A 27,114-nucleotide genomic window follows, 5' to 3' on the forward strand; every position below is an offset into this window, starting at 1 on the left:
CGGGGTTTGGCCATGTTGGCCAGGCTAGTCTCCAACTCCTGCCCTCGGGTGATCTACCCGCCTCAGCCTCCCAAAGTGCTGGGATTACAGGCGTGAACCACCACGCCCGTCCCGAGATTTTTTTTTTTTTAAACCTCTGTACTTTTACCCTTTCTTCCTTGGCTGGACTTTGTCCAGCCAGGTTTATTATAAACCACACAAAGTTCATTAACAAGACCAAGCATTCAGCAAGCCACTCTTCTACCTCCCTTACTGGAGTAAGGCACTCTGAAGGCATAAGTCAGTGAGACATGGCTGAAGATAAAAGCAAGAGAGACTCCATCGGGATGAATATGAAGGGATGCCAGACAAACAACGGGTTTGTCCATAATGAAGACATTCTGGAGCAGACCCCGGATACAGGTAGCTCAGCAGACAACCTGCAGCACAGCACCACGAGCATCCTTGGCTCCCAGGAGCCGGACTTCAAGGGCGTCCAGCCCTACGCGGGGATGCCCAAGGAGGTTCTGTTCCAGTTCTCTGGCCAGGCCCGCTACCGCATACCCCGGGAGATCCTCTTCTGGCTCGCCGTGGCTTCTGTCCTGGTGCTCATCGCGGCCACCGTAGCCATCATTGTCCTCTCTCCAAAGTGCCTAGACTGGTGGCAGGAGGGGCCCATGTACCAGATCTACCCTAGGTCTTTCAAGGACAGTAACAAGGATGGGAACGGAGATCTGAAAGGTACATGCCCAGAGATTGTTCAGGGTGGGTGCCAGGAAAGATGGGTTTATGGTTCTTTCGTTCCTCGGAACCAAATTATGCCTGGGTTGTTCAGTAAGCACATTCCATTATGAATGGTCATGCCAAGTTGCTCCTTGTTTATGATATTCTTAGAAAATCACTCAGCAGAACCCAGCAGTTCTTTTACTAGCCGAAAGGCTATTTGCTGAAGGCCTTTGAGCCAAATGAGTTGTTTAATTTATTGCCCACTAAGTACATATAGTTGTTCAGTCATCAATTCTAACTTCTTACATAGAGCAGCCTTCCTTCTAAAATCTATGTCCTGTTTCTGGAAACTTTATAGTTGAATATGTCAGGGTGGCAGGTGGGAATTGCTTTCCCAGTATACGATGGGCTACGTGGCTGTGTGGCTGGGAGTTTATTAGTGAATACAGCATAATAATATTTTTTTTAAAAAGTCAAGTTATATCTGTAAAAAGTATAGGCTGAGTCTTAAAATTTAAATTCTAAAAAAGGGAATGAAAGGAGAAAAGGTGTAGCAGTATGCATTCGTCATTACTTGAATTAAGGATTGTTTAAAACCATGTCCATATTAGTATGAAACTGAAGTAAAGAATTAACCAGGGGTAGTGGTACATGACTGTAGTTGCAGCTACTTGGCAGGCTGCGGTGGGAGGATTGCTTGAGTCTAGGACCTTTCAGCCAGCCAGCTTAGGCAACATAGGGAGACCCTATCTCCAAAAAAAAAAAAAAAGTGAAAAATTATTTTTTAAAAAAGCTAAGTTAATAATTTCTTGGGGGGGTTATATGTAAAACATCCTTACAATACATTGCTCAAACCAGAACATACCTAAGGGTAAAATTATGCCAGATGGCAGGCATACACTGGGAACTTCTGAGCAAATTGGTTAGTATGGTCACTCTAGTTCAAGGCAACAATACGAAACAAATTAGGAAACTAACAAACTAATGTTTTACAATGATAATTGGTTTGAAGAAAACAAAACAGGATGATATGAATGTGGAAAATAGAAATGGGCTTAATGTATCTTTAAAATGTTACAAATGAACTCTTGAAACCTGCAACTTTCCTTAATCACTAGTAGAAGGATTTTCTTTTTCACACTGGTATCATTCTCTCTCTCTCTCTCTCTCTCTCTCTCTCTCTTTTTGAGACAGAGTTTCACTCTTGTTGCCCAGGCTGGAGTGCAATGGCTTGATCTCAGCTCACTGCAACCTCCGTCTCCTGGGTTCAAGCAATTCTCCTGGCTCAGCCTCCTGAGTAGCTGGGATTACAGGCATGCGCCACCATGCCTGGCTATTTTTATATTTTTAATAGAGACGAGGGTTCTCCATGTTGGTCAGGCTGGTCTCGAACTCCTGACCTCAGGTGATTTGCCTGCCTCAGCCTCCCAAAGTTCTGGAATTACAGGCGTGAGTCACCGCATCCGGCTGTATCATTCTCTTTTAAAAAATTGTCCTGCATTGTCACTCATTGAAGAAGAGTGTATCCATCCTTCACAGTGCAGCTCAAACCCATTGCCTTCATTACTCTTTCTTTAGCCTCCCTAATCAGACCATGGGCTCCCCACCCCAGACTATTTGGCTTTGGATGTGTTTCTAGCATCCTTTAATCCTGCCTTGAGTGACTCCCTTTCCCCAACACATGACCTATTACCTGCTGCCTTTTGCACACAGCAAAAGCAATATTCTGACTGAATAGACCTAAAGCCCTAAATCCAGAGATACACTTACCACTTCCTGGCCCTGCCTTCCTAATAATCTCCTTCTAGATAGGTCCAACATTCCTATAAACACGGTGGTTTCTAATCAGCTCTGACGTTTGCCATTTCCAATACCTGTTCTTGGAGAAATGTTTTACTTCCTGCAATCCATAGGCATTTGTCTTTGAGGTTGAGAGGATTTCATTGTTGTTATGATGAAGATCCCATTCCAGTTTTGAGTCTAGTTTTACTGATTGCCCTCTCTCCCCCTGAAGTATGGGGTGGGATCCCTTGTTTACTTTCTCTCTCTAGCCACTTTGTTTTCATCCTCATGTTCCTTTGTGCCTCATCATAAGATATATTGTGTTGCTGTGCTGGCTTAGATCAAAACTCTTTTGTTGCCTGTTGAGTCCCAGCTACTCGGGAGACTGAGGCAGGAGAATGGCGTGAACCCGGGAGGCAGAGGTTGCAGTGAGCAGAGATTGCACCATTGCACTCCAGTCTGAGCGACAGAGCGAGACTCCGTTTCAAAAAAAAAAAGCAGCCTGTTATAGGGGAAGAGCCCAGATCCTAGGTGTGGAATGACTGTGCTTTGGAATTAGTGACCTTCAGCCTGCTGTGTGGCCTTTGACAGTTTGATTCTAGGAAGCCACATCAGGATTATACAGAAAGTTACTGGAGATTGAATACTAGACTCAAGTTGCTGAATATGCATTTAGGACTCTGAACTAGAAGGAGAAAACACATTATCTGCTCATTATCCTACGAAGTTCCAAATACAAAGTTTCATTTCCACATGTCTTCTCAGCTAAGCCTAAAATTCTCTTCTGTATAAATTCCTGGCTTCCTATATAAGTGAATAAGGGAAACAGTCCAAATGTGGCAAGTTCAAAGGCAGTCTGAGAGTGGAAACAAAGACTCCTCAAATACTGGCACAGACTTACCTTCCGTGTTGCGGTTACACTCCTTCTCAGACCCCGGGCGCTGACAACATTTATCACCTTTTAAAATTAATTGATGTATTTACTTATTTATTTATTTATATTTATTATTATTATTATTATTATTTGAGATGGAGTCTCACTCTGTCACCCAGGCTGGAGTGCAGTGGCATAATCTCACCTTACCGCAACCTCTGCCTCCCACGTTCAAGCAATTCTCCTGCCTCAGCCTCCCAGGTAGCTAGGATTACAGGCATGCACCACCGTCCCCAGCTAATTTTTGTATTTTTTAGTTGGGATGGGGTTTCACCATGTTGGTCAGGCTGGTCTTGAACTCTTGACCTTAAGTGATCCACCTGTCTCAGCCTCCCTAAGTGTTGGAATTACAGGCATGAGCCACTGTGTCCAGGCTTCTCACCCTTTTTTAGACATGCCCTGTCTATGCTTGCTCCCTCCTTTCCTTTGCTGTGCCTGGAAGCCCTTCACTCTGATCCCCCTTGCCCGCACCATCCTGGGCCTTCTCTGTCCTTACCCTCAGGGGTCATCGGCTTCCTCTGCCCCTGGGGGCCAGGGGCTAATGCCCTGATGCCCTTAAAGCACTTTCTGCAGCTCTTCCTTAGCTCTTCTCCAGTCTCGTCGTCATGCCACCCCTGCCTGCAGACGCTTCCAAGACCAACACCGCCCAAAAGAAACACAATGGGAGTCACATAAGAAATTGTAAATTCTGTAGTAGCCACATTAAAAAAAGGAAAAAAGAAGCAGGTAAAATTGATTTTAATATGTTCTGTTTAATCCAATGTATCATTTCAACACATAATCAGTATAAAAATATATACATATTATTATTATTATTATTTATTTGAAGACAGGGTTTTATCATGTTACCCAGACTGGTCTCGAATACCTGAGCTCAAGCAATCTGCCCACCATGGCCTCCCAAAGTGCTGGGATGACAGGCATGCGCCACCATGCCCGGCCCAGTATAAAAATATTAATGAGATTCTTACATTCTTTCTTTTTGTACAGGGTCTTCAAAATCCAATACATGTTGTTCCCTTACAGCACAGCTCAATTCCATCCAGCCACGCTGCCCGTGCTCAGTAGCCACATGTGGCACCTGGCTGTTAGAACAGCGCAGTGTAGACCACGTGACTGATGGGGCCATGTGTTACTCTGCTCTGTTCCTTGACACTTAGCCCAGCAGCTGGCATAGATTAGCTGCTCAAAAACTATGTGTAGAATAAATGAACAATACCATAGTCTTGGTTTTAAATATAAAATAATGAGTAAGTCACAGATTTTTGTTAATGCTATGTTAAATATCATCGATTACTGCTAGGTAACTAATTTGATTTTTTCTTTTCTTTTCTTTCTTTTTTTTTTTTGAGAAAGGGTCTTGCTCTGTCGCCCAGGCTGGAGTGCAGCGACATGATCTTGGGTCCTTGTAGCCTCCACCTCCCGGGTTCAAGTGACCCTCCTGCCTCAGCCTCCCAGGTAGCTGGGATCACAGGCATGTGCCACCACACCCAGCTAATTTTTGTATTTTTAGTAGAGACAGGGTTTTGCCATGTTGGCCAGACTAGTCTTGAACTCCTGACCTTAAATATCCTCCCTCCTTGGCCTCCTAAAGTGCTGGGATTACAGGTATGAACCACAACACCTGGCCTAATTTGATGTTGTTGTTTTTTTATAGAGCTAGATCTTCCTATTTGAATTATACTCAAATTCAACAAAATTCTATGTATTTTTGCCTTCATGTAAATATTTCCATCTTAGGCATATTTGTTATATTTTTTGTCCTTTAACTAAAACAAAGTAGGATTTGTTCATGACTTTGACTTTTTTCTTCAGGTATTCAAGATAAACTGGACTACATCACAGCTTTAAATGTAAAAACTGTTTGGATTACTTCATTTTATAAGTCGTCCCTTAAAGATTTCAGATATGGTGTTGAAGACTTCCGGCAAGTCGATTCCATTTTTGGAACGATGGAAGATTTTGAGAATCTGGTTGCAGCCATACATGATAAAGGTAAGTTGAATGGAAAGTGGGCAGCATGGGGGTGAGGGTTGAGAGAAGCACTTTTTCAAATGTTTACTTAAAGCATTTCTTCCCTTTAACTGTCGTGTACTATTTCTTTCCCTCCCTCCCTCCCTCCCCCTTCCATTCTTCCTTCCTTCCTTCCCTCCTGCCTTCCTTCCTTCCTTCCTTCTTTCCTTCCTTCCTTCCTTCTCTTTCTCTTTCTTCCTTCCCTTCCCTTTCCTTTTTTCCTTTCTCCTTTCCCTTTCCTTTTTCCTTCCCTATCTCCTTTCTGTCCCCCCGCCCTCCTTTCCCTTCTTTTTTTTTTTTTTTTTTTTTTTCCAGGCAGGGTCTTGCTCTGTCTGCCAGGCTGGAGTGCAGTGGCGTAATCATGGCTCACTTCAGCCTCCACCTCCTGGGCTCAAGCAGTCCTCCCACCTTAGTCTCCCAATGTATTAGGGTTACAGGCGTGAGCCACTGCTGTGCCTGGCCTGTCATATGTTATTCTAATACAACTTTTCCTAGCATTTGAAATTTTTTTTACTCATTAGGTTTAAAATTAATCATCGATTTCATACCAAACCACACCAGTGATAAACATACTTGGTTTCAATTGAGTCGGACACGGACAGGAAAATATACTGATTATTATATCTGGCATGACTGTACCCATGAAAATGGCACAACTGTTCCACCCAACAACTGGGTAAGTATCAACCTGTCTGATTTACAAAGTGGTAAAAGGCAGATATGCAGTGATTGAACTGGTTTAGTAAAACCCTTTTGAGGAAAAAATTAATGAATATAGTTTATGGGAAGGGGGAAGTTTCTGAAAGAAATAGACATAAGGCTTCCAGTTATTATTTACCTAGGCCTCCAATTATTATTTAGGTTTCTGATTTCATCATAGAGGTGATGTGTTCTAGCAAATTCAAACCTATATTCTCTCCTTCCACTCTTGCTTCACTTATACCCGATCCAACTTGGATTCCATGTCCCATTAGTTCGATAACCATGTTTCTACTATCCATACCCCTTCGCTTATTTATTTATTTTTTCTTGAGATGGAGTTTTGCTCTTTTCCCCCAGGCTGGAGTGCAATGGCACGATCTCGGCTCACTGCAACCTCCGCCTCCTGGGTTTAAGCAATTCTCCTGCCTCAGTCTCACCAGTAGCTATGATTACAGGTGCATGTCACCATACTCGGCTAATTTTTGTATTTTTAGTAGAGGTAGGGTTTCACCATGTTGGCCAGTCTCGTCTTGAACTCCTGACCTTAGGTGATCCGCCCACCTAAGCCTCCCAAAGTGCTGGGATTACAGGTGTGAGCCACTGTGCCCCGCCCCCTTTGCCTTTCTGACTTTTTGTCTCCTCTGACAAAACCCTAGCCATGAGTGAACCCAATTATCTACTTTCTTTTTGCCTAAACCCTGGTAGTTGAGTCTCTGGAGATATCACACCTTCATTGTCCCCACCTGAACTGAGCCATCCAATCTTCTTGGGAATTTTGCTAATTCCAACTGATCAACTTTCCTTCCCTCCGTCTTTTCAAACATCGTATCTGCCTCTGCCCCGATCACTCTCAGCAGCAAACTCGACTTCACAGAGAAAACAGAGGCCATCAAGCCTGCCTGCCCCATTCCCAACCTCTTCCTACTCACTCCTTTTACAACAGAGGCCACATCCCTCCTTTCTGGGGTGACCAGATTTAGCAAATAAAAATTCAGAATGCCCAGTTAAATCTGAATTTTGGATAAGCAGTACATAAATAGGTTTTTAGTGTGGACCATACCTTCTTTTTTATTTTTGTTTTTCAGAGACAGGGTCTTGCTCTGTCTCCCAGGCTGGAGTGCAGTGGCTTAATCATGGCTCACTGCAGTCTTTGCCTCCTGGGCTCAAGCAATCCTCCCAGCTCTGCCTCCCAAGTAGCTGGGACCACAGGTGTGTGCCACCATGCCCAGCTAGTATTTTATTTTTTTGTAAAGAGAGGGCTTCACTATGTTGTCCAGGCTGGTCTTGAACTCTTGGGCTCAAGTGATCCTCCTGCTTCGGTCTCCCAAACGGCCGGGATTACAGGTATAAGCCACTGTGCCTGGCCGCATGAGTCATGCTTATACTCAACAATATGTGTTGTTGATCTGAATTCAGATGTGACTGGGCATCCTGCACTTCATCTGGCAGCTCTGCTTCTGTCCCAGGCCAGAGCTTCCCCTTGCTCGGGTTTGTGTTCTCTCCTGCCTTTATTCTGGATCATCCCTTCCTCCTTTAGTCCTCCTTCTGTCTTCTGGACCTTCTCCATAAATATTTAAACGTCAACTTTTAGGTGACCCAAGGACACTCAGAATTGACACATTTCCAGGCCGACTTTGTGATGTGTGATCTTCTCCCTACCTTTTGTCTCCAGGTTCAGTGAACGGTACCACCATGCAGCCTGAGGAACAGGCTGTCAGCAAGCCCTGGCAGTTTCACCTCTTTAATCTTTTCCTCCAGTTCACTGACTTGTTGAAATTGCAATGACATTAGCAAACATTTACAAAACACTTACTCTGTGCCAGGCTCTGTGCTAAGTGTTTTATATTCATTAATTTAGTTAATCCACTCTATAATCCTATGAGTCAGGTGTAATTCCTGTTTTGCAGATAGGCAGACTGAGGTTACTCAGCTAATAAATGACAGGGCTAAGGATGGGATCTAGTCATTCCAGCTCCACAGTCTGCTTTTAAAAATTGCTGCTATGCTCAAACCATATCACTTCTTGCTTATAGAATGGTCACAGCTGCCTTTTTTGTATCTAGTTTTTCCATTGCTTTGTTAGTTGTTCACTATAGTCAGGGTTGCATTTTCTAATGTAATAGTTAATATGTTCAAAAATATGTATATGTATATGACGGATAAAAACCTTGTAGTATAAAGACTTCGACTTTAAAAAAATTATTTTTTAGTTTCTTCTATTTTGAACTTTATGAAAAGTATCACGCTAGGTATAGTCTTCTGTAACTAACTTTTTCACAATTTATTCATGTAACTTCAGGTAGCTCATATATTTTCATTGTTGTATATTTCACTGTATGAACAATCCATCGTTTACTTACCCACTCTTCAGTTGATGGGAAGTTGGGCTACTTCCAGTTTTGTTTTGTTTTGTTTTTAATGAATGATGTTACTATAAACACTCCCATTAATCTATCTTGGGGTACATGTGCAAGGTCTTCTTTTTTCTTTTTTTGAGATGGAGTCTTGCTCTGTCACCCAGGCTGGAGTGCAGTGGCGTGATCTTGGCTCACTGCAACCTCTGCCTCCCCAGTTCAAGCGATTCTCCTGCCTCAGCCTCCCAAGTATCTGGGACTACAGGCACCCTTCACAACGCCTGCCTAATTTTTGTATCTTTAGTAGAGATAGGGTTTCGCCATATTGTCCAGGCAGGTCTTGAACTCCTGACCTTGTGATCTGCCCACCTCGGCCTCCCAAAGAGCTAGGATTACAGGCGTGAGCTACCGCGCCCAACCAAAGGCTTCTTTAAGGTAAATAACTAGGAGTAAAATTGCTGTGCAGGATGTTGCATGCTCAGCTCTACAGGATAGTGTCAAATTAATTATCAAAATGGTTGTACCAATTTATATCCCCCACAGAAGTATTAAAAAAATACATGTTCTCATTAATTCCTGGTATTGCCCAACTTTGTAATATTTATTTAAAAATTATTATTATCATTATTTTGTGTCAGGGTCTCACTTTGTTGCCCAGGCTGGAGCGTAGTGGCTCAATCATAGCTTATGGCAGCCTCGAGCTCCCGGGCTCAAGCATTCCTCACTGCTGCAGCCTCCTTAGTAGCTGGACCACAGGCACGCACCATCATGCCTGGCTGAGTTTTTTTTATTTTTTTGTAAATATGGGATCTCACTATGTTGCCCAAGCTGGTCTTGAACTTCGGGCCTCAAGCAGTCCTCCCGCTTCAGCCTCTCAAAATGCTGTGATTACTGGCATGAGCTACCATGCCCAGCTCAGACTTAAAACAATATGGCATTGAGATCTTAATTTTATATTTATTTAATTACTAATGATGTGTCTAATTCTTAATACAGTAATTATCTAATTCCTAATGATGTTGAACATCTTTTCCTACATTTATTCACTTGAGTGTCTATTTCTGCGAAGCACCTGTTTATGGTTTCTTTCCCCTACTTTCTTTTGGATTATTTATCCCTTTGAAATTGCTTTCTTCAGTTCTTTTTGTATTCTGGATACTGATCTTTTATTGGTTATGTACACTAAAAATCTCCTGCCCTGGTTGTGTCCAGGCAGGCTGTGTGTTGAACTGGAAGGGGCGCATGTCCTTGAAAGGCAGCAGCTGCTACTCAGCATCTGCCTCTTGTTGCCATGGACATGTGGACCCAGCATAACTACGTCTTCCAACTCAAAAAGATTTATGTGAAACCTCTCAGTTTTTAAATGTTTTCCAGATGTTCTCTTTAACATGAAATGGACAAAAGGCCTAGGACAGAGCCCCATGAAGCTCTCACATTCAGGGGCCCACCGCGTTGACTTAAGGAGTGGTCAGAGATGTGGGAGGGCAGCTGGGAGAGTCACGCCTTGGGGCCATACATGTGAGCATTTCCAGACAGAGGAGACCAGTGACAGAGTCAACTATTGCTGAGTACCAACACTTGAAGTTGCTTTTTATTCTTGGAGACTGGTAGAGATTTTAAGTGAAGGATTCTAATACTTTTCTGGGGATACAATTTAAATATTCGGTCTATCTGGACTCAAGCTCCAAGACGAGCAGAATGTGTCTTTCTTCCAAATTGACTACCATTTTGCTTCTCTTCACAAACAAGAGTTCAGACCCTGTACAGAAGATTCAAGAAAATACATTATTAATGTCTGTTCCTTAAGTTGACCTTGTCTTGGATTTGAGAGCGCTGGTTTGCTGTTGCAGTTGTTACAAACAGCCTCTACTATAAAAATACATTGCAACTCTGTTTGTTCGGCATTAGGCCAACGGGGTGGGGAGTATTTGGAGGGGTTACTTTAACCTGCTGTTGTCCATAGAAGAAAACTCTCAGGATTTACATACTCTGCCTGCAAAGGATCAGGGAGGACAGTGATCTTTATTTGCTGGCAATACCATTACGTGTAACTGATGTGCTGTTTTCTTTGTTTGCCAGTTAAGTGTATATGGAAACTCCAGTTGGCACTTTGATGAAGTGCGAAACCAGTGTTATTTTCACCAGTTTATGAAAGAGCAACCTGATTTAAATTTCCGCAATCCTGATGTTCAAGAAGAAATAAAAGTGAGTATAGATACCCACACAGACTTCTCCATTAATGGAAGTTTAGGTAGTTATTAAAACACTTTATATTGCACAGTAATTGTGTAGGCAAATCAAGCCTTTAGTTATTTGAAATACTCTATAGTTATTTGAAACACTTTATATTCCACAATAATTGTGTAGGCAAAAATCAAGCCTTAATTAAATCCAGGATTCAGCTGTCTGGTGCAAATGTAGACTCTCAGACGTGTTTGTGGCTCCTTCCTTCATCTAACCCAGAGTACCCTAAATGGAAGGAGTCAGAAACACCTGCCACCCAAGCTCCAAGTTGCCCCGCCACCTGTGACAGTAAGCTGTGCGGTGTCTGTGACAGTGAGCTGTGCAGTGCCTGTGACAGGGAGCTGGTGCAGGGAGGTGGGTCATTTGGGGTCTGGCTCCTGCATCTGCAATGGGCCTCTTGATGAGTTATTTGACTTTCATGTCTTAGCTGTCTCATCTATGAAACACAGTTGGTGGCAGTATTTGTTTCATAGGGCTGTTTGGAAGAATAGATGGGATAACCCATGCACAACACTTCTGTACTCATTCAGTAAATATTAACATATTGCCTTCTCCATGCCAGGCCCTGTCCTAAGCACTAGGAATGCAGCAGTGAATAAAAGAAGCTTTACCCTCAAGGAGTCTCCAATGTACTGAGGGGAAAGCAGGCAATTAGCCACTTATATATATATATATATGTAAATGTCAGGTGGTGGTGAATGCCAAGGGGAAGGGGCATCAGAGTGCCAGGTAAAAGTGGCTCTTCTGTATAAGGTGTGTAGGAGACGCCTTCTTATGATGAGATGCTGTTTGGACAAAAACCTGAAGTGGGAAGGGAACCATGAGACTATCTGGGGGAAGAGAATTTCAGGCAGAAAGAACCAATGCAAAGGTCCCGAGGTGAGAGTGTAGTTCGTGTGTTTCAGGGATGGCATGGAAACCAGAGTGTAGGGTTGCCAAATTTAGCAAATAACAATACAGGATATCCAGTTAAATTTTAAATGAATGATGCAACATTTGAGACATACTGCTACCAAAAAATTATTCATTGATTACCTGAAATTGAAATGTAATTGAGTGTCTTGTATTTTATCTGGCAACCCTACCAGTATCCTGGAGTGAAATGGGTTAGGGCGCTGAAGTAAGCAGTGGGGGCTGATCAGTTCTCACGGTACAATTCACAAAACGTAACAGCTATGTTCTTGTTCTTGTTCTTGCTGCTCCTATGGCTACAGTGGCCAGAAACTTAGGTGAGTAGGGGAGTCCTCTGAGCCAAGTAGGCGGGGAGGAGACCTGAACAGAACAGGGAGCAGTGGGTGCCTTTCCACAGCTCGCCACATCAGCCAGATAGAGTGGATGTAAGCTGTCATGTTGGAGTCACTAGGGGCACCTAGAACCCTTGGTTTAGTTTAGTTTTATTTTGAAATAACAGTTTAATTGAGATATAATTCACATACCATAACATTCACCCCTTTTGAGTGTGTAATTTAGTGGTTTTAGTATATTCACAGAGTTGTGCAACCATCACTACCAATTTCATCACCTTTTTTTTTTTTTTTTTTTTTTTTTTTGAGACAGTCTCACTCTGTCACCCAGGCTGGAGTATAGCGGCACAATCTTGGCTCACTGCAACTTGTGCCTCCTAGGTTCAAGCGATTCTCCTGCCTCAGCCTCCCGAGTAGCTGGGACTACAGGCATGTACCACCATGACCAGCTAATTTTTGTATTTTTGTAGAGACAGGGTTTTGCCATGTTGGCCAGGCTGGTCTCAAACTCCTGGCCTCAGATGATCCACCCGTCTCTGCTTCCCAAAGTGCTGGGATTACAGGTATGAGCCACTGTGCCCGGCCTAATTTCAGAACACTATTATCTTCTCAAAAAGAAACCCCATATCCATCAGCAGTCACTCCTTATGGCCTCCTCCCTTTCTTCCCCCACCCCCTGGAAACTACAAATCTACTTTCTATCTTTTTACCCACCTAAGCCTCAGTTAGATAGGTTTTGCCTATTCTGGACACTTTATACAACGGAATCATGCTGTATCTGTGCATCCCTAGTAGGTATCTATATCTATGTTTATTTGAGAAACTGCCAAGTTGTTTTTCAAACCAGCTGCACCATTTTACATTTCCACTAACCATGCATACAGGCTCTAATTTCTCCACATTCTCACCAACACTTGTGACTGCATGTGTTTTTTATTACAGTCACCCTGGTGGGTATGAAGCGGCATCTCACTGGTTGTATTTGCCAAATGCCTAAAGACGTTGATCATCTTTTCATGTGCTTGTTGTTCATTTGTATATCTGCATTGTAGTATTGTCTATTCAAATCCTTTGCCCATTATTATTTTATTTTATTTTAGATAGAGTTTCGCTCTGTCACCCAGGCTGCAGTGCAATGGTGCAGTCTTGGCTCACTGCAACCCTAGTCTCCCAGGCTCAAGTGATTCTTGCACCTCAGCTTCCTGAGTACCTGGGACTATAGGCACGTGCCACCATGCCCAGTTAATTTTTGTATTTTTTGTAGAGATGGAGTTTCTCTATGTTGGCCAGGCTGGTCTTGAACTCCCGGTATGGAGCAATCCTCCCTCCTTGACCTCCCACAGTGCTGGGATTACAGGTGTCAGCCACCGCACCTGGCCCTTTGCCCATTGTTAAATAGGGTTGTCTTTTTATTATTGGGTTGTAAAAGTTCTTTACATATTCCTTTTTTTTTTTTTTTTTTTTAGACAGGGTCTCACTCTGTTACCCAGGCTGGAGTGCAGTGGTGTGATCTCGGCTCACTGCAACCTCCACCTCCTGGGTTCAAGCAACTCTCTTGCCTCAGCCACCCAAGTAGCTGAGATTACAGGTGCATATCACCATACCTGGTTAATTTTTGTATTTTTAGTAGAGACGGGGTTTCACCGTGTTGGCCAGGCTGGTCTTGAACTTGTGGTCTCAAGCAGTCCTCCTGCCTCAGCTTCCCAAAGTGTTGGGATTATAGGCATGAGCCACTGCACCTGGCCTCTTTATGTATTCTTGATACATGATTTACAAATAATTTTTCCCATTCTGTTGGTTGTCTTTTTACTTTCTTGATGGTGCTTTTTGAAGCACAAGAGTTTTTAATTTTGATGATGTCCTATTTATTTATTTGTTTTTTGAGGCAGAGTTATGCTCTTGTTACCCAGGCTGGAGTGCAGTGGTGCAATCTCGGCTCTCTGCAACCTCTGCCTCCTGGGTTAAAGCGATTCTCCTGCTTCAGCCTCCTGAGTAGCTGGCATTATAGGCATGTGCCAACACGCCCAGCTAATTTTTTGTGTTTTTAGTAGAGACAGGGGTTTTATCATGTTGACCTCAGGTGATCTACCCGCCTTGGCCTCCCAAAGTGCAGGGATGACAGGCATAAGCCACCACGCCTGGCCCAATTTATTTATTTTTTTCTTTTGTTGCTTGTGCCTTTAGTGTCGTATCTAATAACCGTTGCTTAATCCAAGATCATGCAGATTTACTCCTATGTTTTCTTCTCAATTCCGTAGCTTTAGCTCTTACATTTTAGGTTGTCTGTGATCCATTTTTAAATTAATTTTTATGTAGGGTGTGAAGGTAAGGAGTCCAACTTCTTTTTTTTTTTTTTGCATATGGCTATTCAGTTATTCCAGCAATATATGTTTAAAAATACTATTCTTTCCCTACTGAATTGTCTGGCAACTTTTGTTGAAAATCAATTGACCATAAATGCATGAGTTTATTTCTGGACTCTCAATTCTGTTCCATTCATCTATCTGTCTGTCCTTATGTCAGTACCACACACTATCTGAATGACTAGCGCTTTGTACTAAGTTTCGAAATCTCGAAGTGTGAGTCCTACAACTTTGTTCTTTTTCCATATTGTTTGACTATTCCAAGTCCTTCGGATTTCCATACGAATTTTTGAGTCAGCTTGACAATTTTTGCAAATCAGGCTGCTGGGGTTTTGATAGGGATCGCATTGAATCTGTGGTTCACTCTGGGGAATATCGCCGTCTTAGATTAAGCCTTCCAACCCATGAACGTGAGGTGTCCTTCCATTTATTTACATGTTCTTTTATTTCTGTCAACAATGTTTTGTAGTTCTCAGAGTGCATGTCTTGTACTTCTTTTGTTAAATGTATTCCTACAGACTACTTAGTTTCAAGCCTTTTTTTTTTTTTTTAACTATATATGTTTGGTGATTCCAGAATTTGTGTGAATTGTTTTGGAATCTGTTCCAGAAGTAAGCACCATGAGTGAGGGCACCTTGTCTCCATGGGGTTGTGGGGTGTAAACATGGTCAGCAGACTAACTAGGGGTTAGTTTTAAACTTCTCTGGTAGCCTGTGGACTCTCCTCTTCTTCATCACCCAAACTCCTTTGCATACCCCCCACGCCTCACGCTCTCCCCACACATTCTATGTGCTAAGTGCTGTACCTGGATAGATTAATGCTCAGAATAAGCCTAATTTACGAGGTTTTGTGATCATTTTACAGAGGAGAAAATTGAGGCTTAGATAGGTAAAGTCACCATCCTTGGGAGTCATGGTGCAGGATTGAAATCCAGACACTGGGACTTGAGTTCATGCTCTTCACCACAATCCTACACCTGCTTTGTATGTGTAGGCAATGTATGTGTTTCCTTCTCCATGCTTCGCTTTTTCTGCACAGTTTTTTCAAGGAGATTTTCAGTTATAAATTGATAAATGTGAGTGTAAGCCAGCTGTTTTACAGTTGGGTTATCAGGCAGTGGATTTTTCCACTCTCCTTGTGGCAACAGTGATGAATTGTCTGGGGATGTTTAGACAAGTGTGATAAATTCTGCCAAAATGTGCCAGCCAATACATTAATTATTTTTTTGACTAACCCAGCTGTGCTCTTCCAGATACCCAAGACTTGGAGTGTGTGGATAGGATCCTTATTTACTGGTCCTCTGGCTGAAATCCCTCATGTGATGAATCATTACTGCCTCCGGTTGAGAGATTAGACTTTATTTGCAAGACTGGTTTAGAAGATTTACTGTTAGAAGTAAATAAGAAATGCTGAGAAACTGAGAGGAAAGCCTCTTTGCTCCCGGAAAGGGACCTTTGGCATGAAGGAGACTTCTGTCACCCTCCTCCCCACCTTACCCCCAGCAGCGCTTGTTTCTGCAGTAGAGTTAAGCAGGTTAATAATTTGCAGCTTAGAGGGTTTGTGTGGAGGAGGCATTTGGAATGACTTGCCTGCATACCAACTTGTACTCCTGGAGCCTGAGCCCACTTCCTCCCCGCTCCTATCAGATTTTGCTTTATCTGCACAGTGGGAGGCTGGCATGCAGGGAAATTACAGCGGAGAGCACCCTCTGCTCTCCGTCTCTTTCTCCTCCCCTTTGCACTGGCCATCAGGGGACTTGGCTCTGCTCTGAACCTCTTAGGGCTTGAGTGCTTTACCTGAAGAAGTCAGAAAACCTTCTCTGAGGTGTCAGGGCTGTATATTTGTATACTATTTTATACTTTTCCAATCACTTTGGTTTTTACTGGTCCTCCAAATTTCTTATTTGACAAATGAGGAAACTGAGGCACAGAGAGGTGAAGTAACCCAGCAGGTTAGCAGCATGGCAAGGAAGAGACTCCAGATGGCCTGGCCTCATGTCTGGGGTTTGGAGTGATCCTAGACCTGCCATATGGGAATGCTGACCCCAGGGTAGGGACTGCTAGGGAGACCCAGCTGAAGAAGGAACCCAGAGCATAGGTGTAGGCTCTGTTCTTTCCCTACTAAGCATGATACTGCTGGAGGCAGCAGCTCAATTCAAAACACAATTCACTCACTACCTGCTTGATTATCTAGCTCTATGCTTGATAATAATACTTGTGCCATTTATTGCACCTCCTCTATGCCAGGCACATTATTATAATAATTCACTCATTTAACAATAGGTATTGTGTGTCTTGACCACGTGCTAAGGCTGTAGGGGCTGGTAAGATAGATACCTCTTGTGGCCATCCCGGGGCTTATATTCTGGACTGGGAGGTGGACAATTAAACAGGCAATTACAATAAAATGTGCCAAGCGGTCATGACAGTAGGAGGTAGGCATACACAGGGCAAGCGTCTGACCTGGACACATTTTGCAGAGGAGGTGAAATACCTGAGGAACAGGCATGAGCCAAGTGAAGAGGCATGGGTGGGAGTGTTTCCAGCAGAGGAAAGCATGGATTATGACACATTAGAGGTGCTGGGAGTTGTCCAATATCACTGGGATGTGATATATAGAGCAGGGAGTGACCCGATGAGACTAGAGAGGTCACCAGGGTCCAGGTCAGGAGCACCACTGAATGCCCTGGTAAGGATATGGGTTTAAAAGGTCTTAGGTATGGACATGTTTTTTTTGTTGTTGTTTTTTCATTTTGAGAAATCAGTCTGGTTTTGGAGAAGGGGTTTGAGTAGGGCAGGTTTTGAGGCTTTGGGGCCAGGGAGGAGGATGGTGCAGTAATCGGGAAAGAAACTCTGGTGCCTTTAGGCCAGTGATGGAGGCATAGAGGTCCTGAGAAATCATCAGGACTCTGAGAGGAGTCCCGTGTGAATCCCAGGTTTCAGATTTGAATATGGGGTGGGTGACAGGACCATTTTCTGGGACAAGAGACACAGGAAGAGAGAGGGAAGTATCTTCGGTATGGAGAGTTGGAGCTGCCTGTGAGACATCCAAGTGTTCAGTGGACGGTGAGATATAAGGACACTGGGCTGGGCACGGTGGCTCACACCTGCAATCCCAGCACTTTGGGAGGCTGAGGTGGGTGGGTCACGTGGTCAGGAGTTCAAGACCAACCTGGCCAACATGGTGAAACCCCATCTCTACTAAAAATACAAAAATTAGTCAGGCATGGTGTTGGGCTCCTGTAATCCCAGCTACTCGGGAGGCTGAGGCAGGAGAATCGCTTGAACCCATGAGGCAGAGGTTGCAGTGAGCCGAGATCATGCCACTGCACTCCAGCCTGGGCGACAGAGCAAGACACTGTCTTGGGGGAAAAAAAAAAAAAAGATATGAGGACACGGAGCTCAGGGAAAAGTCTGGTCTAGAGGTAAAACTTTGGGACTTGTTAACATGGCTGATGTCTACAGAGCTCAGGCAGGTGTTTGGTGATAGAAGTAGGCTGGGTAAGGTGAGCAAGAGGGTCAACTGCAACTTAGCTGAAGCAAATTGCTCACATGCGAATGAGGGCCAGGTGTTAGTAGAGCTTCCCATTAAAAGAAAAAACAAAGGAAGCCAGCCTAGCAAATAAGTCAGAGCGCCCTACAGTTGCAATTCTGCTGCCACCACTTACCAACCATGACCTTGTCAAAGGCACATCATCTTCCTGAGCCGCAGTTTCCTCATTGGTAAAGGGGGACCAACAATGGTATGTACCTAATGGGGTTACGTGAAGATTAAATGGTTTAACCTTTGTAAAGCACTTAGGATGCCGTGTTTTTTACTGTATACAGTACTTGTTAAATAGTCAGTAAATTGGTAAGTAAATAAATACTATTGTGAAGTGAAATGTCCAGAGGGTGTAAGATCGAGCCCCAAGGAGCACTGACATCAAAGAACGGCAGAAGAGACAGAGAAGGGAGGCAAAGCAAGGGGCAGGGTGTCACGGAGCTAAGGTATCTGAGTGTTTCTACAAGACGAGATTGGTCAACAGTGCCAAATGATGCAGAGAGACTGGGTAACATAAAGACTGAAAGGGGTCCGGGCATGGTGGCTCATGCCTGTACTCTCAGCACTTTGGGAGGCTGAGGTGGGTGGATTAATTGAGGTCAGGAGTTCGAGACGAGCCTGGGCAAGATGGTGAAACTCCGTCTCTACTAAAAATATAAAAATTAGCCAGACGTAGTGACAGGCACCTGTAATCCCAGCTACTCAGGAGGCTGAGGCAGGAGAATTGCTTGAACCCGGGAGGCAAAGGTTGCCGAGCTGAGATCACACCACTGTACTCCAGCCTGGGTGACAGTGAGACTCCATCTCAAAAAAAAAAAAAGAAGACTGAAAAGTCAATTGACTCTGGCAGCAATACCTTATTTACTCCATACAGAAACCCTCCATACTGTGTTACTGATGGAGACACTGAGCCTTAGCCGGTCTTGCAGATGCCCTGTGTCATGCAGCTGGACAGCAAGAGAGCTGGGTTGTACCCAGAGGGTCAGATTCTGAAGTCCTTGATCTTTCCTCTACTTCCTGCTTCTGGAGGAGTTAGCAAAGAATTTTTCCAAGGTTTCTGAACATGAGTAGGGTCAGTTTTCTTTCTCTTGTCTCTAAGTAGAGGAATAGTTTCCCCTGTACTCTGAAATACCCTTTCTCATTCCTTCTTGAGATGGACAACCTGGGATTGATGACATTTTCAAGAGGATGTCTTCTGTTTGTTTTTGTTTTGTTTTGTTTTGTTTTGTTTTTAAGTAGAGACAAGGTCTCACTTCGTTGCCCAGGCTGGTCTTGAACTCTTGAGCTCAAGTGATGCTCCCACCTCGGTCTCTGAAAGTGCTAGGATTACAGGCAAGAGCCATCATGCCTGGCCAAAGAGGATGTCTTCTCTATCATCACATGTAAGAGTAGACAGGGCTTTTCCCAAACATGGCTTTTAAGGTAAACGGGCCCCCAAATGTCAGCCATCTGAAAAGGAAAGACTTGGCTTGAGGTTCGGTGCATTTGGATATGTTAACTTGCTTCCTTAATGTTGACTTGCTTTCTTTTCACTCAGAGCAGTGAGTTATTTAAAGAGAAGAGTTAAAAGGTTCCCAGCGGAAAAATCAGGAGTGTGTGATGTCATGGGAGTCAGACAGGAGTCAAGGACGTAGTGTACAGTCCAGTTCCCAGAGTCCACGGCACCTATGTGGGTCACTAGACCTGGCCGACTCAGGCTCTGTGCCCATTTTTGCATCTGGAACCCTGGGAGACCTTCACTGGAGTAAAGAGGATTAACAATTAAAATCTGAAGCTCTCTTTTCTCTCCTGGTTGAGAGAATAAATAGCATGAAGCAAATATTTTTCAAGAGCAAACTTTGGATTATCTTGGTGATAATCTGAATTATCAGCATTTAAAATGACTTTCAGAAAATGTCCATCAAGCTTTTACTGTTTTGTCTCATTAAACAATGATAATATTTTCGATTATGCCAGGACCATAAACCATCTGTGGGGTACAAGTTTCTCATGTTTAATGTCAGGTCAATATTTCACAATGCTGAGATCTGGACTCTGTAAAGAAAAGGACTGGCTTTATTTTAGGAAATCAGTGCCCAAAAGCTTGATGTTTACACAGAATGGTGCTTCATGTTTTCCCACATTTTTGTCAGAGGCTGCTTGGATGCCTTCAGTTATTCATGCTCTGCCCCAACCAATGTTCACACTTTTAAAGAACAGCACCACCTAGGGGTGGACCCGGGTTGCGTGGGGTCTGAAGCTCATAGTAATTTAGGGCCTTTTAAAATAGAGCACAAAATTAAGTACAGAAAAGTTGGCATTTATTTAGAATGAGCAAAGAAGGGGAGTTAGATGGGTGAAAGTGAGAGGTCTTGAAGCTTAAGTTTGGTTAGCTTCATAATAAGGTCACTCCTGAAGCCACTGAAAACCTGTTCTAGAAATGAGGTGCCTTGCTTTGCCCCAAGACTTCTCTAGCCCATTCTCTGATGAATGGCTGCCACTTCCTGCTTGCCAGTTGCAAACCCTCCCCAGGGCGAATTGCTGTTTTACCCTCTCGTATTACCATGTTTCTCTTCTTTATCTCAGCTGTGATTTAAATATTTTTGTGTTGCTATTTGTCTAGCTGGAGATTCTAAAATAATCCGGGAGACCTAGGGCTGTGTCTGTTGTATTTTGCTTGTGGTTGTAGTTCCAGGGCTTGCCTAAGTGCCTGGTATATAGTAGGAGCTCAAATATTTACTGAATGGATGAATTTGGTAAAAGAGAAAGGCACTACTAAGAACAAATTTGTTTTTTATGCCCCAGAGAAAAATTCCACTGGGTAGAGATTACTGGAGGTTATTTGGGTCACCTGTGCCCATGATAAGAGTTATTCGCCCCAGAACCTGCTCTTAGGTATAAAAAATTGATTCGAGCTTCACTGTTCAAAATCTCAGCTTAAAGTGAATTGACATGAGCAGTATTAACCCTTGCATTTAGCTGTTGAGACCCTTGACTTGACTTGAAACCTCCATATTCACATGCAGATAGAAGAAACGCTTCAAGTCAAACAAGTTGATAGGGTTTGGCTGTGTCCTCACCCGAGTCTCATCTTGAATTGGAATTCTCATAATCCCCAGGTGTCATGGGAGGGAGCAGGTGGAGATAATTGAATCATGGGTGTGGTTTCCTCCGTCCTGTTCTCGTGATAGTGAGTTCTGATGGTTTTATAAATGGGAGTTCTCCTGCACAAACTCTCCTGCCTGCTGTCATGTAAGATGTGACTTTGCTCCTCCTTCGCCTTCTGCCATGATTGTGAGGCCTCCCCAGCCCTGTGAAACTGTGAGTCAATTAAACAGCTTTACTTTACAAATTACCCAGTCTTAGGTATGTCTCTATTAGCAGCATGAGAACAAACTCTAATACACGAGTGAACTGTAGGATAGTTGTCATTTGGGATCTGTGGCTCTGTTCCCCTCCACAGGTGAAAATTGGTTGTTTAACTCTAGTACTTTACTGATGGTTCTGCTCTAAAGTGATATATACATTCCTGTGAAACCTTCCATACAACAAGAGATGAGCCAGGAGAAAAGTAGGGAGAGCCACTGTTCCTTTGCAGAGCTTGTGAGCAGGTGCTAGAGCAGGCCTTGCTGGGAGGGGCTGGCTGGGTGGTTGAGGCAGGTAGCTGAGGCTCAGGCCCTCTGCTTTTCAAGGTCACCTGGTCTTCCCACCTGTCCCAGTACAGGCCAGGCCAGCCTCTGCCTCCATGCTTGGCTCATGTTGTCCCATTCCCACCCTCCGTTGAAATCCTACCAGGTCATCTAGGTCAAGTTCAAGCTCTAGCTCTTCCTTCTCCTGTTGTGCCCACCCACATTATTTTGAAATGTCTTGAAGCTCTTGCAGCCCTGTAGGCAGAGGTATCTCCGCACATGAGGACCTGCATTATTAGGTGACCATCCCTTGTCCCACATATCCCCAACGATTCTGTAGACCTGAAGCCAGGGAGCATGCTGTACTTCTGTAATGTTTGGTTATTCAGGCTCAATACGTCATTCTTTCACGCTACAATTGGTTCACTAAGTACCAGGTGCTGTGTCAGAGGCCTACAGATGTGTACCACCACACCCAGCTAATTTTTCATTTTTTGTAGAGATAGGGTTTTGTCATGTTGCCCGGCTGGTCTAGAACTCCTGGGCTCAAGCAATCCTCCCACCTTAGCCTCCTAAATTGCTGAGATTACAGGTGTGAGCCATCACACCTGGCTAGAAAAATCTTTTCAAGGCTCATCCATGTTGCAGCATGTGTCAGCACATCGCTGCTTTCCAAGGCCAAATATTCATCATATGGACAGACCATTGGGGTGGCTTCCACTTTCTGGCTATGATGAATAATGCTGCTATGAATATTTGTGAACAAGTTTTTGCGTGGACATAAGTTTTCATTTCTCTTGGGTATATACCTATGTGTGAAATTGCTGGGTCTTATGGTAACTTGATGTTTAACCTTTTGAGGAAACGCCATACTATACAATTGATTCTTCACACATCAGATCTTTAAAAAATGTAAGTCAGCCCACAGCCTTTTCTGCTTAAAAATCCCTCCAGAGATTTCCCATCACCCTCACACAAATCCCAGATCTTTCCTGTTAGCTACAAAGCTGAGCATGATGAGCTAGTTCTCTTTACCTCCTTCTACTCACTTACGCTCCTCTGGCCACACTGTCCACCCCCTACCTCCGCCACTGCCTTTTTTTTTTTTTTTTTTGAAACAGGATCTCCTTCTGCCACCCAGGCTGGAGTGCAGTGGCATGATCTCGGCTCACTGCAACCTCCGACTTTCAGGTTCAAGCAATTCTCATGTTCAGCCTCCCGAGTAGCTGGGACTACAGGTGCATGCCTCCACGCCAGACTCATTTTTGTGTTTTTAGTAGAGATGGGGTTTTACCATGTTGGCCAGGCTGGTCTCAAACTCCTGGCCTCAAGTGATCCACTCACCTCAGCCTCCCAAAGTGCTGGGATCATAGGCATGAGCCACCGCACCCGACCTAACCACTTATTTGCACCAGTCTTCATCTCTCTAATCTTTGGCTTCAGCATTAAAAATGCCTGGGAACCAGGCAGGCTACAGTGATGGGCTCAGGAGCAGGTGAGGCATGGGAGAGGCTGAGCAGGCAATGACTACCTTCTGTCTAGCAAGGTGTGTTGGGAGAGTAGGGCAGGAGAGGGGAGAGAGCCAGGGGCATTCATACAATAATTGGATTTCCAGCACATACCTTAGGAAGAAATTCTGTCACCATAGAATAAAATGCAATGTATGAGAACCTGGATTTTCAGGTTTAACTATTTTTGCTTGGGATCAATTTTCTGTGAAATTAAAGCCAGTGGAATAATGTACGTTTCATCTTTTTTAAGAAGGAGTTTTGCCCTTGTTGTTCAGGCTGGAGTGCAATGGCCCGATCTCGGCTCACCACAACTTCTGCCTCCCGGGTTCAAGCGATTCCCCCGCCTCAGCCTCCCGAGTAGCTGGGATTACGGGCATCCGCCACCATGCCTGGCTAATTTTTGTATTTTTAGTAGATACGGGGTTCCATCATGTTGGCCAGCCTGGTCTCAAACTCCTGACCTCAGGTGATCCGCCTGCCTCAGCCTCCCAGAGTGCTGGGATTACAAGTGTGAGCCACCGCACCCGGCCTATTTCATCTTTTATTATCTGAGTGTCTTCGAGACAACACTTGTATCTGAGTTTTACCACAGGATCATCACTACTTTTAGTTATTTACTCGGTTGATGGTTGATTCTATTTTGTTTTGTGTTCCTTCCATATTACTCTTAGCAGGAGATCCTTTAATACCTAAGGACTTCACCTCTCATTCGCCTTCCTAGTAAGGAGTGAAATATTTAACTATGGAACAATGTGTTATTTTCTTTTAAGTTTGCAGTGACACTTAAGGAGTTGGGCATGAGGAAGATAAGAAACTTTCCCAGTTTATCCTGAGTCCTATCTTTTATTATGGTTTCATTCTTTCATTTCTAGTGGATTCTCTAAGCTTTGGAAACATCCTCATAACATCCATTACAAACGTAACTAATTGTAATTCTGAATTCAAATATGAAGGAGGTGTGGGAGTCACTAAATGCAGTTACTTGAGAGTGCATTATAGTAAGACAGTTATGCTAAATACATAAAAAATAGGCTATGTGAATACGTGAATACTGTGCTTGTTCTGTATGTAGATATCTATTTTATGATACCAAGTCATTAACAGTCAAAACTTTTATTAAACGTTGTGATAATAAAGTGTAGTTAATGTAACCAAGCATTTTGCTTCTTCATCTTTAGGAAATTTTACGGTTCTGGCTCACAAAGGGTGTTGATGGTTTTAGCTTTGATGCTGTTAAATTTCTCCTAGAAGCAAAGCATCTGAGAGATGAGATCCAAGTAAATAAGACCCAAATCCCGGTAAAGTTTTATTTTAAACGTTTTTCTTTTGCCTTTTCTGAAAATGTCATCATGAGTGTTTTCTTTCTCAGCCTGAGATACCAATTACAAAGATGAGTTTTGTCCTGTGTCTAGCAAGCACCTCGATTCATTTCTTTAGGAAATGCGCAAGAGTTTCAAATGCATATGCACAAGATGTTTTTTTTCCACTGGTTCCCTCCAGAGCGAGGGATCCCTTGGCGTCCTTCAGTGACAAGGGTTCTGAAGACATGGACAGTGTGGCCTCTACCAAGGGCCACAAAATAGAGGACATTTACTCCTGCAATTTTGTCATCTGACATAAGTTCAAGTGAGGAGGCCTTGGCTTGTATGAGATGTTATCTTTTGTTTTGATTCTAGGAGATTATTGTCATCCTAGAAAGACATAAAAATGAGACATTGACTTAGAAATCCTACAAAGATATAGAAATCAGGAAAAGTTTACTGAAACCCTGAGAAAAGTATAACAGTAAGGAGAAAGGATAGTGGTGGCAAAGAAACAAATTTAAGTGCATGATGTTAATATTTTTGTGAGCAGATAAAGTATAATAATGAGCCCTATAACCACTAAGATCATTTTCTTTATCTTTAAAAGTGTCTGAAACATTTTGACAATTACATGTTGAGGAGGACTTTGTAATCAATGTTTTGCTTGGTAAAATTTATTTGCTAAAATGGGTGACAGTTTATTAGAGAACTGTTGCTTAGTAGATTTATAAAGTTAACAACTTGAGCATCAAATGAAGTATTCTTCTCCATCCACAAAACCATGTTTGAGTGTGTGTCTCGCTTGGCTTGAGCCCTTTGAAGAGGTTGTCTACATTCACATAGAGCCAGCTGTGGGCATGCGATGTATGAAATGATAACCATGTCATCCTGGTTTTCAAAGGACACGGTCACACAATACTCGGAGCTGTACCATGACTTCACCACCACGCAGGTGGGAATGCATGACATCGTCCGCAGCTTCCGGCAGACCATGGACCAATACAGCACGGAGCCCGGCAGATACAGGTGACCACGGCACATGCTCTCATTCTTCCCAGGCTTAGTGTGTGATCTGCAGTGTATCCCTCACAACCAAGTGTATTTGGAGGTTCAAGTAATAATGTAACAAGCCTGCATAATTATAATTGATTACAGTTTGGTTATACCAGGGCCTGCCATATTCCTTTCCTGTTTGCTTACTTTGCTGACTTTCAGTTTCCTCTTTTGTTAAATGATGCAGATCGATCACACTACTTCTTCACAGGAGTTTTGTGAAAATTAGGTTAATTAAAAAGAGATTATATTAGCTAAATGTTAACCATGAACCATTGTTTTTTTCTTTTTTAAAAACCAGCTCCAGGCTGGGCACAGTGGCTCATGCCTGTAAACCCAGCACTGTGGGAGGTCAAGGCAGGCAGATCATGAGGTCAGGAGTTTGAGACCATCCTGGCCAACGTGGTGAAACCCTGTCTCTACTAAAAATACAAAAATTAGCTGGGCCTGGTGGTGGGCGCCTATAATACCAGCTACTTGGGAGGCTGAGGCAGGAAAATCACTTGAACCTGGAAGGCAGAGGTTGCAGTGAGTCAAGATTGTGCCACTGCACTCCAGCCTGGGCAACAGACCGAGACTCCATCTCAAAAAATAAAAATAAAAAATAAAAAATAAAAAAACAGAACCAGCTCCAGCTGGGTGCAGTGGTTTATGCCTGTAATTCCAGCACTGGAGGGGGTCGAGGCTGGCGGATCACCTGACGGTGTTTGAGACCAGCCTGGGCAACATTCCTCTACTAAAACTACAGTAATTAGCCAGCCATGGTGGCGCATGCCTGTAATCCCAGCTACTCGGGAGGCTGAGGCAGGAGAATTGCTTGAATACGGGAGGTAGAGGTTGCAGTGAGCTGAGATCATGCCATTGTATTCCAGCCTGGGCAACAGAGCAAGACTCCATCTCAAGAAAAAAGAAATACCAGCTCCTTCTCTATAGTATTATTTTTATCATTGTTATTGGATATGTAGTTTCCTTGTACAGTATGAATCCATATGTTTCAGCTAAAGTACCAGGACAACAGCTTTGGAATCAGGTAGGCCTGAAGGAGTCCTGCTCTGTAGCTGTGTGATCTAGGGCCAGGTAATTAACATAAGTCTCAAGTTTTCTCATCAATAAAAAAGTGATAGCAGTAACCTCTATAAGGCCGTTGTGAGATTAAATTAGATAATGTATATAAAGTACTTAAAGTAGTGCCTGGATCATAATAAATACTCAATAAAATTACCCATCATTAAGTTTATATAGATTACCCAACAGAATCAATAGGAATTAAATTAAATTCATCTCCTTAAAGTAGGTACTCCGATTACTGTCTCCATTTTATAGATAAGGAAACTGAGGCTCTGAGCATGCAGGTAATGTCCACAGGTAGGAGTGGCAACTATGGGATTTGAACTGAAGCAGTTGGGCTCCAGAGACCATGCACTTATCCACAAATATGCTGCCTCACATAGCTAAAGCCAGCATTTCAGGTGAATGGGTCTTCATCAAACAGTGTTTTGCTTTCAGCAATTGAGAGTGCACACCAATAATAAGGAAAGACTTTATAGGGACTCAAATACAAGGGGAAGTTCTTTTGGAGAAAATACCTCACCTTATTTGCAGACATAAACTTCAGATTCTAAATGGAGTGATGAGAATTGCTAAAGAAAGTCTTCATGGATGTCAATGAGTTTTAGTGTCAGGATGTTACTGATTTTTGATTCTAGGAGATTATTTCTCCTAGGATTTTCTAGGTTTAGAAAGAAAAGAACAGA

At 43.3% G+C, this 27,114-nt stretch overlaps 1 protein-coding gene across 4 annotated transcripts in view; it reads left to right on the top strand.

The window, feature by feature from the left end:
• Positions 1-212: 212 nt before the first annotated feature.
• The window catches only part of SLC3A1 (solute carrier family 3 (amino acid transporter heavy chain), member 1), a 52,524-nt gene continuing 25,622 nt past the window's right edge, over positions 213-27,114 (top strand). For 2 of the 4 annotated variants that reach the window (XM_011978213.1, XM_011978212.1), the window contains exons 1-7: positions 234-402; positions 516-720; positions 5,237-5,416; positions 5,956-6,110; positions 10,570-10,695; positions 24,182-24,301; positions 25,209-25,333. In XM_011978213.1, the coding sequence (XP_011833603.1) occupies positions 370-402; positions 516-720; positions 5,237-5,416; positions 5,956-6,110; positions 10,570-10,695; positions 24,182-24,301; positions 25,209-25,333 (944 nt within the window). In that variant the 5' untranslated portion in view covers positions 234-369. Of the gene's footprint in view, positions 721-5,236; positions 5,417-5,955; positions 6,111-10,569; positions 10,696-24,181; positions 24,302-25,208; positions 25,334-27,114 lie in introns of all 4 variants that reach the window. The other 2 variants (XM_011978210.1, XM_011978211.1) reach the window with 1 other exon arrangement.

This window comes from Mandrillus leucophaeus, unplaced genomic scaffold (genome assembly GCF_000951045.1).
Source record: "Mandrillus leucophaeus isolate KB7577 unplaced genomic scaffold, Mleu.le_1.0 Scaffold190, whole genome shotgun sequence".
NCBI classification, from domain to species: domain Eukaryota; kingdom Metazoa; phylum Chordata; class Mammalia; order Primates; family Cercopithecidae; genus Mandrillus; species Mandrillus leucophaeus.